General features: G+C 44.9%; 1 protein-coding gene across 1 annotated transcript; it reads left to right on the top strand.

Annotated features, from left to right (window-relative positions):
- The first annotated feature begins 8,469 nt into the window (after positions 1–8,469).
- On the top strand, positions 8,470–9,288 carry LOC142835580 (U4/U6.U5 small nuclear ribonucleoprotein 27 kDa protein-like). The gene is made up of 2 exons (XM_075949149.1): positions 8,470–8,998; positions 9,113–9,288. The coding sequence occupies exon 1, from the start codon at positions 8,502–8,504 to the stop codon at positions 8,958–8,960; it is 459 nt and encodes a 152-aa protein (XP_075805264.1). The 5' UTR covers positions 8,470–8,501; the 3' UTR covers positions 8,961–8,998; positions 9,113–9,288.
- Positions 9,289–12,192: the final 2,904 nt, after the last annotated feature.

The raw sequence follows: 12,192 nt of genomic DNA, 5'->3' as shown, positions 1-12,192 counted from the left end.
GAGCAGTCACCCAAAGTCTCATTTGCAACGTCGAAACAATCAACTTTGGCTAAGGCCTAGCGTAACTGACAGACCATTTACAGAGGCAGGGAATTTTTCAGAACTTGTCTTGGCAAGATTTGATAGTCTTTTTCCTTGTGTCCTGTGTATCCATTTCCAGATACCATGTATTTGTCAGTGGTTGAGGCATGGGCATTTCCTTGCCCAAAGGCCAATTTGCCAAGAAGAAAACAAACTCCGAGTGGAGTGTCTTTGGTGTTCAACATTCTCTTGGGAATAGATTGATACTGTCAGGAGCAGTCACGTGTCATGTCAACAGAACCCTAAGTTATTTAAATGCCATGTTCTACAGATCCTTGAAGTGGTTGAAGATTACCTATCTAGGCAGGATATAATCTCTATGTATCTAAAGAATGTAATTAATCTTACTGTATATATAACAAACATGAACAATTATTGACCTATAATATTTAATACCTGTATAACTTTAAGACTAAGGCTTCATGTCAAAATATTAAATAATCTGTAAACAATTGTGTGCAAATGAGGACAATGACCTCAAATGTAAACAATGTTAAGTATCTTGTTCAGAGGTAAGAATAATATGTAATACAATACAAAAATATATCCTAAAGAATGTATCAATATACAAAATGTCCTAAACACGTAGAAACATGCATGTATGCTATGTGACAGAATAACTGCATAGGTGCACAAATACCGTAAACAGACATAACAAATATAATTTAAACCTGTATCATACAAAAACTACACCAGTGTAAATTGTCCATAAATAATAGCTCACAAATATTCACTTTATTACCCACTATTATTATAACCCCCCCTTTTTAAATAAACATAGTTTCTACCCCAACCCTCTACCTGATACAAGTAACAACCTCTAAGTGGTGTTCCCAACCCTGAGGACAAACTTTTTTGGGAGACAGGGTGTTGTCCTCTAGAATTGCTTCCTGCTGTCATGGGGGCAATGTTCTCTATGGGATCCTGCAAAAGTAAAGTGATGGTTAAGCTTGATAGGGTTTTTTTTCCCCCCAAAGTTCTTATTTGGAGTTCTGGCCAGAACATCATGAAAAGGTGCACCATTTTGGAGCTGTTACCCCAAAACTGGTCTTATAGTAGCACTATCAGCATCTTGATGCCATCTCAACCAGGTAGAGTTGTTGCTGTGGGGCCCCATCTTTTTCCTGGAAACTTCACAGATTACTGCAGGAAAAGGATCTGTAGGAAAGTCTATTGTTCATGGTGGAAAACTTAAACATTATTCATAGAAACATACATTCAATAAAGAATATGATATAGACAAAATAGACATGGAGAAAGTGAAATTTTTCCTGAAGTCTTCCTTCTGTTCAGATGGCTCCTGATAAGAGACAGAAACTCTGAATGTTCCCTTTTAACAAGACACTTGGATTTAGAGAGGTACAGAACCATTGTCCAACTCCAAAACCAGCACGTGTCGCCTTCCAGAGCTCCCCAGTCTCATCACACAGCTGTCTTCAGAGATCCCAGTTCCCATCAAGGAGGTTAAGAATTGAAGCTCAAGATTTGTGCTTCAGATCACGGTCTTAGAGAGAACAGAAGATCTCATTAAGGACAAAGCTTGCTTAGAATACAGGTCTGGTGCTGAAGTCTGGGCATTGAGTATCAGCTGAGCTCTGCTTCCATCTCAGGAGCAGGAAGTCTGCCTTGTATAGGAACAGCCCTGCTGAGTTCCACTATGCTGTGGATGTTCTCCCTTGGGCTGCACATAGCAAAGCCTGGGGAGCTCAGCTCCATTGCCTGGGCCACACTGGATCAAGTAGGTCTCTGGGGGGCAGCTAGTCACCTAGGTGATTTGAAGGTGTGGCCAGGTTGCTATTCCATGGGCACTCTCCCATTAGTAGTACTGACCTCACTTAGGAGCTATTTGAAAAGGAAATCCCAGGCTTTACCCAAGCACAGAAGTAAAGCTTGTGTTTAAACAAGGTCCCAGGTGATTGCTGTGCACACAGAAGCTTAGATGCGCCAGTCATGAGCGCTGGTTTCCAGCCTTGGCTATCTTGCAATTACTTGGGAGCTTGGCAAAGCTTGAGCCTCCATTCTTATCAGCTCTCTGCTGAAGGAGACAGAGAGGATGGAGAGAGGTTCTAGACAGGGTTAGCGAGCTTTTTAGGATGTCTGGGTTCAATATAATGACAAAACCTGGCAGTGGTTCTGTGGACCATGGGGAGAAATTCACTAAGATGACCTAAGAGGCCCAGTGTGCTTCACACTCATGCATGCACAGGTAGCTTTACCAGGAGAGCTGGAGAATGTTTTGTTTAGTTTTGATAAATAGCTATTTCAAAAATGAAAGTGCTCAGATTTCAAGAAAACAAGTCAGCTAGGAATGAGTAATAACTTTGTCAAGGAAGACATCACGACAGCCTTTAATACGCACGCAGGTTTGCATTTCCCAGTGATTTAGAGCCATGTGGGACAGGCACTGAGTTCCCCAGTATCAGATTTGCTTTTGTCTCAGGGGTTGTGATTTTCCCAAAGGATCCTTGCTGGCAGCCACATCCCCCAATTACAACAGTAGGAAACTGCAGATCACCTCTGCAGCCTTGAGTTCAAATATGACAATGCACTAGAGGTTGCTAATTTGCTGTCTGCTTGCTAGCTTGGTCTGTGGTTCTCAAGTCCGCAGGCACAGGAAGGTGAGCAGTGGGTTCCCTTAGTTAGGGAATGCGGCATTCCTCCTTCCCCAGTTCCTGGTTCTGAAGGGTTTGTTTTGCTGACTCAGGTCAAAGCCTGTGCTTGGAGTCCCACTGTATGGACTGAGGGGTGTCCTGCCGGTCCCTGCAGCTTTTGGCTCAGAGCGCCTCTCCAGGGTGGTTATCTTTCATTTCCTGTGCTCTTTCTGTGGGACTGCAAGCCTTTTACCACAACCACTGAACATTGTCCCTGCTCCCTGCAGCGAGAGGAAGCAGCGCCCTTTGCACCTTCTGCCTACACACTTCCTGTCTCCCCCACATGGAAATGTCTCTCATGTTTCCCCTCAGCAGCCTTGCTCTTTGATCACGGCCTTTAATCTGGGGCTACAAAACACTTTCTTTCTGATGGCTGGAAAACACTGGCGGAAGTGTCAGAGATCTCGTCCCTGGCCTCAGCTTGTTTCCAGCTCCTGGGCGCTCACTGATCCTGGAGGGCGTGGATCTGGGCTCTGGAGTCTAGACTACTACTTGAGAACCCCATGACAAAGAGCTATGGCGTTCCTGGGTGACTGTTGTGGACTTCAGTCTTCCACTCTGCTTTGTTCCAGAAGGATTGAAGAACAGGCTGATGAGGTGTCCCCCAGGACTTTGGTGAAACCACTGCACTTGTCTTACAGAGGTGGAAAAGTTGCACTGCAGCTCTGTGCTCTCTCCCTCCTGCAGAACCAAGGTCACAGGACTCTGCTTCACTTGCTGCCCTTTCACCCCTGATTAGAAACAGAGAAAGAGACACAGGTGATGTGGGAGTGTCATATGTCAATCTGTTGATTTCACTGGCTAAGCAATAAAGAAACTGCTAGGCCCATTGGATAGGCCCACCCTTAGGTGGGTGGAGTAAACAGAACAGAACGCTGGGAGGAAGAGGAAGTGAGGTCAGACTCCGCAGCTCTGCTCTCCGGAGCAGACGCAGGAGAGACGCCATGCTACCTGCTCCAGGGAAGACGCACGCGATGAAGTTCTGACCCAGCATGGACTTAGGCTAGAATATTCTCGGTAAGCGCACCTAGGGGCGCTACACAGATGATTAGAAATGGGCCAGAGCAGTGTTTAAAAGAATACAGTGTCCGTGTAATTATTTCTGGCATAAGCTAGCCGGGCAGGCGGCTGGGGTTTTGGGGACATAGCCCCGCCGCCGTCCTTATTACTACAAATGGCGCCCCACGTGATGGACTAAACCCACTTAAAAAACCTGAGAAGGCTTAAAAATAATGGAGAGAGAGTTTAACACAGATTTTTGCTGTTTGTTCGTGGCGTGCCATAGAGAGATTTCCTGATTCAGCAACAGCAGCAGAAAAAAAAGCTGCATTATCTTAAAGCGCTGCTTCCTGGGGCTGTGCCGCCAGTGCAAACTCTGGCTTTATGTTTGTGTTCCCGCTTGGGATCCGAAGGAGAGTGCTCTGAGACCTTGACGATGACTCAGAGCTCCCTGCCTGCTCCTGGGCAGAAGGCAGAATCAGACTTAGGCAGGCGGAAGAGCATGGTGGATTCCTGCCGCCATACAGAGACGTGTTTTCAGACTGCACAGTGCTCTGTGTGTCAGATTTGGACGTAACTTGGATGAAAAGAATTTCTGTGCTGCACGCTCAGTCTCAGAATTAAAGTGCTGAGTGCCGCTCCTACCTGGTAGCCCCAAGAGGCTTCCTGACTCAGCTTTAGCTGCAAAGCCTGCATCTCATTAAGAGGTCCTGCCACGAAACACTTAAATGGTGTTGATGAAAAGCTGAACGCATGCTTTTTGGTTTTCGGCCGTAGCAGGAAAAAAGCTGCGCCGTTTTAAAATGCCGGCTTTCTGGGCCATCCTGCCAGGGCAAACTCTGACTGTTTGAGGCAGGAGGGCCGGCTACCGAGAGAGGACTTGAGTGTCGTCTGTTGTACCTTGCTGGCTGGCAGGGACCTTGAAATGCTATAAACATGGCTACAGCCTGTATATCTGCCGTGAGGCTGGAAAGCTAAGGAATGGACTGGATCTAGCTGGCAAAGCCACGCCTTTAGTCCTACTGATATTGCTTGGTAAATTAAAGGCTCTTGTGGTCAGAAAAAGAGAGATATACAGTAAAGAGAGATTCAAAGACAGAGAAAATTTCTGAATGGTTTAAAGTGTGTTAAAAATATATGCAGGCTAAAAGTTAAAATTCTTGAAGTAAACCTCTGTGACTTCAAGGTGTGGTAGCACACGCCTTTAATCCCAGTGCCTAGAAGGCAGAGACGAACAGATCTCTGTGAGTTCAAGGTGTAGTAGCAAACACCTTTAATCCCAATGCCTGGGAGGCAGAGACAGGCGGATCTCTGAGAGTTCAAAGACAGCCTGGTCTACAGATATACGTCAAAAAGCAAAAAGTTAACCTAGGAATGTCACATCTTAGATTCTTAAGCGCCTAGTGATTTAAAGGCGCAAATCAAAAGTGCTCCTGGATAGTAAAAAATTGTAGATTCACAATAGGACAGATTCAGACCACTAAAGGAGTCACACTGTTGGATGAATGTACGTTGGCTTGGGAGAGAGAAGAAAAAGAATATAGAGAATAAAGTTAATGGTTTAAAAAGAAAAAAGTAAAAGTAAAGTCTTTAAAGAGACAGAGTACAGATAGTTATAGATATAAATAAAAATAAGCCGCGTAAAGATGGAAAATTCACAGAGAGTCTGGATTATGTACATTGTGTTTTCTTTAAAATTTTTGACTGTGAAGGAGCTAAGTACAGAGAGACATTTCATTACATGGGCTGCCAAGCTAAACCAGAATGGATATAAGGGTATTACGATTTCAGAATTTGGGTCTAAGGATATGATGCTTTGGAGAGAGTCTTCTTTTGTTTTCACAGAAGATGAGACTCTATGGATTTCTTCTATTCCGATTTGGTATGATGGACCACGTCCTCCTGAAGGGTTGCTGTGAACATCTTCAGAAAATTACTTCGCTCAACTGCCAACTGAGATGACCCTGGCACACAGGTTATACCATGAAAGACCTAATTAACGACGCCCCCATTCAGCAGGAAGCAGTTTGGAGAGAAAAAACTGCGCCCATGTTCCCAAATATAGTTTATAAATGTTCTTTTACATTTAAAGGGGGATATGATATAGATATGAATAATTTGCATTAGTATAGATTTTGCTTTATTGATAGAGATTTACTGTCAATTTTGTTATACGTATAAATGTTTCTGATGTAACTTTTACTTGATAACTTTTGTTATATGTAATTTTGCTATGTTAAGGTTAAAGCCTTCCTTTTTTTTGTTTAAACAGAAAAAGGGGAAGTGATCTGGGAGTGTCATATGTCAATCTGTTGATTTCACTGGCTAAGCAATAAAGAAACTGCTAGGCCCATTGGATAGGCCCACCCTTAGGTGGGTGGAGTAAACAGAACAGAACGCTGGGAGGAAGAGGAAGTGAGGTCAGACTCCGCAGCTCTGCTCTCCGGAGCAGACGCAGGAGAGACACCATGCTACCTGCTCCAGGGAAGACGCACGCGATGAAGTTCTGACCCAGCATGGACTTAGGCTAGAATATTCTCGGTAAGCGCACCTAGGGGCGCTACACAGATGATTAGAAATGGGCCAGAGCAGTGTTTAAAAGAATACAGTGTCCGTGTAATTATTTGGGGCATAAGCTAGCCGAGCCGGGCAGGTGGCTTGGGGTGTTGGGGATGCAGCCCCGCCGCTCCTATTACAACACACAGGTGGAGGTCACTGAACATCCACAGAATTCTGAACACACCTCATATCCTTTGAGAAGGTGGGAGCTCTACAGGACCCCTGAGCTGCTTCCCCACCCCTCCATGTTCTGAGCAGAATCCTCTCTGTCCCCTGAATGTGAACACCAGACTCACAGCAAACCTGGGTGCACAGCAGTCCCAGCAGAGAGCACAGCAGCCTCTTCATGGTGCTTGTCTGACTGCTGGAGACAGAAGCAAGTAACCAACCCCTGGGCTGTGGTGTCAGGATGGCTGTTGAAGTGTCCCTTTTCCTGCAACCAGTCAGCTCCACACAGGAATGCTGCCAGGCTAGATGCTACAGAGCTTCCTCCCAACCTTCTGAGCCTGAAGCTCCTCCCAAACTAGACCTGGCTAAGAGGCTGGGTGTAGCACAGTGAGGGCAGCATTTTGTGATGACTTTGGGGTTGGGTGGAGTTAGAGACCTTGGAAGCAGGAGAGGACCAGCCCCTCAAAGGGAGAACAAACCTTAGCCCCACACGGAGACTGACACACTCAGAGAAGCAAGAGCTAAAGATTTAACTCAGAAAACAGGTCCATGTTCTGTCTAAAAAATCTTTTACTGAGGCCAGAGGTATAGCTCAACAGGTAAGGGTTCCTTCCTTTTAGATGGCCTTAATTCTCTCTCTAGCAGCTACATCAGGAGGTTCACAGCTGCCTGTAACTCCAACTCCAGGGGATCTGTTACTCTCTTCTGTCCTCCTCAGAATGTGCACACAAATACCACACATTTTCACAGACCCACTCTCACACTAAAATAATAAGAATCTTCACCAGGGAAATAGTTCAAGTAAAATCACCACAGTAGAAAAAGAAAAGAAATAGCAACATAATGACAGAGTAAGTATAAATGCACGGGTTATTAAAGTTTTAGAATGCATTTTAAAAATTGGGATACTCTTGCTCCAATCAAGATTTGCTCTAAATGTTGATTAAAAAAGAGATTGCATCATAGGGAAGTGTGCTGGGGAATGCTAATGCAGGAGTGCTGCAACCAGAGTGACAGGGGCAGCGGAGCTGCTGGGCTTTCGCATATGGTGAATGCAGGGAATGATGCACTGTGCATTTGTAACAACAGAGAAATAGATGTAAGGATTTCACATTCAGATTGACTGCTTGAGAAGTGAGACTAGTAATGAAAAGCAACAATACAATTTTCTCAAATAACTCATAGCCAAACTTACCCCATCTCAGCCCATCACTGTCTCCAACAGTATTAGATGAACGAATGCCTCCCAGCCTTGTAGGGTATTTTAGGTGAAAATTTGACTGAGGTAAAAGCTTTCCCAAAAGACTGCTGTTTCCCTCTGAACATGGTCCCTCCTTAGAGCTGAGTTCCCCATACAGCACTGATGCTGCAGGAAGATGCAGAGCCCCGTTGGTGCCTCAGCCTGATGGCTGCATCTGTGCATTTGCAGCAGCTGCTCTGGCGCTGAGGGGCAGCTACTCATCTCTTGTGCTCAGGGTCATAGTTCTACTGAAGGAGAAATCAGACTTTTCTTTACAAAATGAGAAACAAGTAAATGGCAGCCAAGATCTATCCCACAGGAATGAAGCATTTCCCAAGATTCTGCTTTTTCTATACTGTTGTATTTATGGAATGTGCCAACTCCCTAAAAGTGTCTGAGACTTTGGTCTCTTATTCTGTAGTTTCAGGTGGTTTGTGTCCAACTCTGCTGTGTGTGCACTTGTGACTCAGGGCAGAGGATCACCCACCTCCTTCTGTCCCATTGTCAGGAGATCTACAGGGGCTATGTGTTCCCACCCTTCCCATAATCAGTCTGAAGACCCTCCATGGCTGAGACAGGCTGGCTTCCTGGTGTGAGCGCCAGGAGGTTCTGGAGACCCAGGTGAGGGTGTTGCACATTCAGGAAAGGACCCTGATGGGCAATCTTCACTTTGAAGAACTCAGATCAAATTCAACATCATTCAGACTGATGAGGGATGTAGTTACCGGTGCAGTCCTTTTGCATTTCTTAAAAAAATACAGCGTAGGAGTTGTTTCCGGGGCGGTCGAAGGAGTAGGACTCCGATGGGTTGTAGCTGTAGCCACTCCCCGTGGAGGGAGCATAGGCGATCCTGGTCCACATTCCGGGATCGAGAAAGAAGGCGCCGAGAAAGGTCCAGGTCCCGGGAGAGGGATTGCAGAAGGAGCCGCTCAAGATCCCCACACCGAAGACGCTCCAGGTCTCCAAGGTCCACATCTCCTTCCCCTTCTCGACTGAAAGAAAGAAGAGATGAAGAGAAGAAAGAAACTAAAGAAATAAAGAGCAAAGTACGACAGATTACTGAGGAAGATTTGGAGGGTAAAACAGAGGAAGAAATAGAAATGATGAAATTAATGGGATTTGCCTCTTTTGACTCCACAAAAGGGAAGAAGGTAGATGGTTCTGTAAATGCCTATGCCATAAACGTGTCTCAGAAGAGGAAATACAGGCAGTACATGAATCGGAAAGGCGGATTCAACAGACCTCTGGATTTTATTGCATAAGACTTGAGGTGTTGGAGGATTTCCTCCCGCTCATCTGGGTCAGAGAGTATTTTATATTTTGCATTTCATACACCTCAAAACAGGATCTTGGTTCTTCCCTCTTGTAAAGTAAGAAAGTCTTATTTATGATCCTGGTGTACCTGTTTCCTCAGGAGGTAGCGCACTTGCCGCGGTCCTGCAGTGCTCACAGCCCGTTTATCTTGCTCCTTTGAGTCTGTATGTGCTTTCTTCTTGGATGCTGTTAGGAGTTCTTAAAAACTGAAAGTGACGTAGATGTGAGTTTCTTCAATAAAACAGTATTTCTACCCATTTTTAAAAAAAGAAAAAAGTACAGCGTAATTCAGAAGTGTCACCTGCTATATCTTAGGTCCTGGCCTCAGGAGGAGACTGTACATGGACACCAGGGGGCAGGAGTTACAAGCGAGCAACCACCTTATTATTTATTTATTTTAATAAATAAAGCTTGCCTGAGGATCAGAAAAGTAAAACAGCCCCACTGGTCAGCCTTACAGACCAGGCAGTGGTAACACACACCTTTAATCCCATAGCTACACTAGTTTGCCATAGAAACCAGGTGGTGCATGCCTTTAATCCTGGTGGTACACACCTTTAATCCTAGAACGAGAGAGAATTATAAAACGGGAGGAGACAGCTCTCAGGCACAGTCTCATTCTGAGATTCTTGGAGGCAGGATCGCCATTTCAGACTGAGGTAGAGGTAAGAGCCAGTGGCTGGCTGTTTTGCTTTTCTGACCTTCAGGTTGAACCCCAATATCAATCAAGGGAAGCCAAGGCAAGATGCCAAGGCAGGGCCTTGAGACCACAGAGGAACACTGTTCACTGATCTGCTCAGCTAGCTTTCCTCTGTGGCCCAGGCTCACATGCCCAGGGATGGTGCTATCTATCCACACAGGGCCAATCGCTCTTAAATCAATTAACAATCAAGAAAATGCCAAAGAAACATGCCTGCAAGCCAGTTTGATGGAGTCAGTTCTTCAACAATGTATCAAGTAGACAGCAAAGATTAAACTTCACAGCAAGACCTAAAGTGGAAAATATAATCCTCTGCTTACTGCTTAGAAAATTGAGCTCCCATGAATGGAATTCTATGTCCAACGTGAAATTTCAGTTGTAGGAAGAATCATTTAAAAGGACTTATGTCGGGAAATAAACTATGCTTAGATATGAGTGACAATAAGCCCAAGTCACAAAGGAAAATTTGGTGAATTTGACTTCTTAAAGCCCCTTTTGGAGGCTGTAGGGTGGACATGGGGAGGGACTGTTGGCTGCTTGCACCTTTGACCATCCCTCCAGTGTTTTGGTGGAGAATTCCCATCAGAAGCCCGACCCCTTACTACAGAGGCTAGGTCCCAAATACAAACCTGAGTTAGTCAACGGCAAGGCAGAACTTATGTTCTAAAGAAATGGAGGAGTCCAGTCTGCTTGATAATTTGGGAAAGTCTGTATCCTTTTTCAGAGCCCTAGATGCTGCAAGTCTCTGAAGCAGCACCAGGCACATTTTCTAATGACGACATTCTTAGTGACACACACTGAGGTGCCCCGTTCATCATGGCAGTATCAGTGCTGTCGTCTCTGGTATGATTTGACTCTGGAGTCTGATTTGTTTCTACTACTGCTGTCTCAATGCCTGCTTCTCTGACCCTCAGAGAAACTTCAAATAAACCCTGTTTACTTAGAAAGCAATAGGAAGCTTCTAGCTGTTGTTTACAATGAAGACCACACAGAAGTCATCCCAGTTCCTCCTGTTTTAGGAAGGAGTTTTGTTCATCACAGGATGCATGGAGTAAGTTATGTGCAGTCTGGTGGTCTGGAGGAGACACCCCACTCTTGCTGACAGGCCCAGTGTGCTTGCTGTTTGATCCTTTCTTCCTTTTTCTTTAAAGAGTCTCATTTTCTGCCTACGGACACTTTTCCACTATAGTTACTACCAGACATAATGTAATTATTTGAATTTCAAATCTTCAGTTATAGAGAAAGACCAAATTCTTAACTTATTGGGTTTCTAGCTGATCCCCTCTTACTCAAGAAACCAAAGACTGTTATTTCAGTCTATTGTAGCCATCCATGTCCATACAGAGGCCACTGAAAGTCATCCTGACCATGAGATCTAAAGCTGATTCACATGCGATTGTTGATTAGCGGCACCCCTTCCTGTCAATCTCGAATGGAACCATTTGCTCAAGAGTATTAGTAGTTTAAGAATTAGTCTCGGTTGTCGGTGTGACTACATTAGGGATTAACAATAACCCCCAAATAGAGGGCACACCTGGGGGCTGAAGCAGGAAGAACTTCTTTCATCTGGGTATTCGAGGTAGGAAGTTAGGCCTTTAATTCAGATATTGAGATCTTTAATCCAGATTCAGTCTGGACCACTCCTTCAGCTGGCAGCCTACATAAGTACATGGAAGAAGGAAGCTTTTACTTTTTCTCCGTTTGTTCTCACCTTGCTAGCACATCCATTCCTTCCCTGGCATTAGAGCCTACTTTTCAAAAGGTTATACCGTACACTGCAGGCCAGCTGAGACATTCAGTCTTCTGGACTGAGCAACTCCTGGGTTCTTGGACTTTCCATTCATAGCCAGTCATTGTTGGATAAGTTAGAGCGCAGCCCGTAAGTCGTTCTAACAAATCTCCTTTCAATATACACAGAGATCCATTTTATAACTCTAGAGAGCCCTGACTAATACACAGGCATGGAGAGAGGGCAGTCTAGAGCAGTTTGGGTCTCATAACAGTCTCAGCTCACTTACAAATTATCAACAGTCACTTTCCCATAATCTTAGCCTTCCCCAGGTGCTTTTTCACTTCAGAGGACTCAACCCTCCTCCTCCACATCATCTTGACTTAATTTCTTAGCATGCTTTATTTCTCATATAATTGGGTATGGATGTTCAGGAGGGGAAGGGCCATTCTTGGGCAGTGCTTATAAAGTGAGCATTCAACTCTCCATGGGTGAAGCAGAGAAATGATTCTAATGAAGGAGAGAAATCTCTAGTTTTGGGAGGAGGAGATGCTGAATGACTTCCCCTGTGTCACAGGAGAGAATCATGGAAAGAAAACCTCAGCTTCTGCTTAGTTCAAGGAGCAATAATTAGCAAGGAGGCAAAGGCTGTGCCCGTGACATCAGCAGTCCCCTCTCTGGAAATTCTATTGTATCCTGGAGAGCTCTTGGAATCCTGTGATGTCACTTGTGTTGTAGCAACTCAACTGCC

The sequence above is a fragment of the Microtus pennsylvanicus genome, chromosome 15 (genome assembly GCF_037038515.1).
Source record: "Microtus pennsylvanicus isolate mMicPen1 chromosome 15, mMicPen1.hap1, whole genome shotgun sequence".
Classification (NCBI taxonomy): Eukaryota; Metazoa; Chordata; class Mammalia; order Rodentia; family Cricetidae; genus Microtus; species Microtus pennsylvanicus.
This window is presented reverse-complemented; position numbering and strand designations above follow the sequence as displayed.

Excerpts from the sequence above, each read along its gene's own strand:
- LOC142835580 (XM_075949149.1), top strand. The coding sequence starts at position 8,502 with ATGGGTTGTAGCTGTAGCCACTCCCCGTGGAGGGAGCATAGGCGATCC.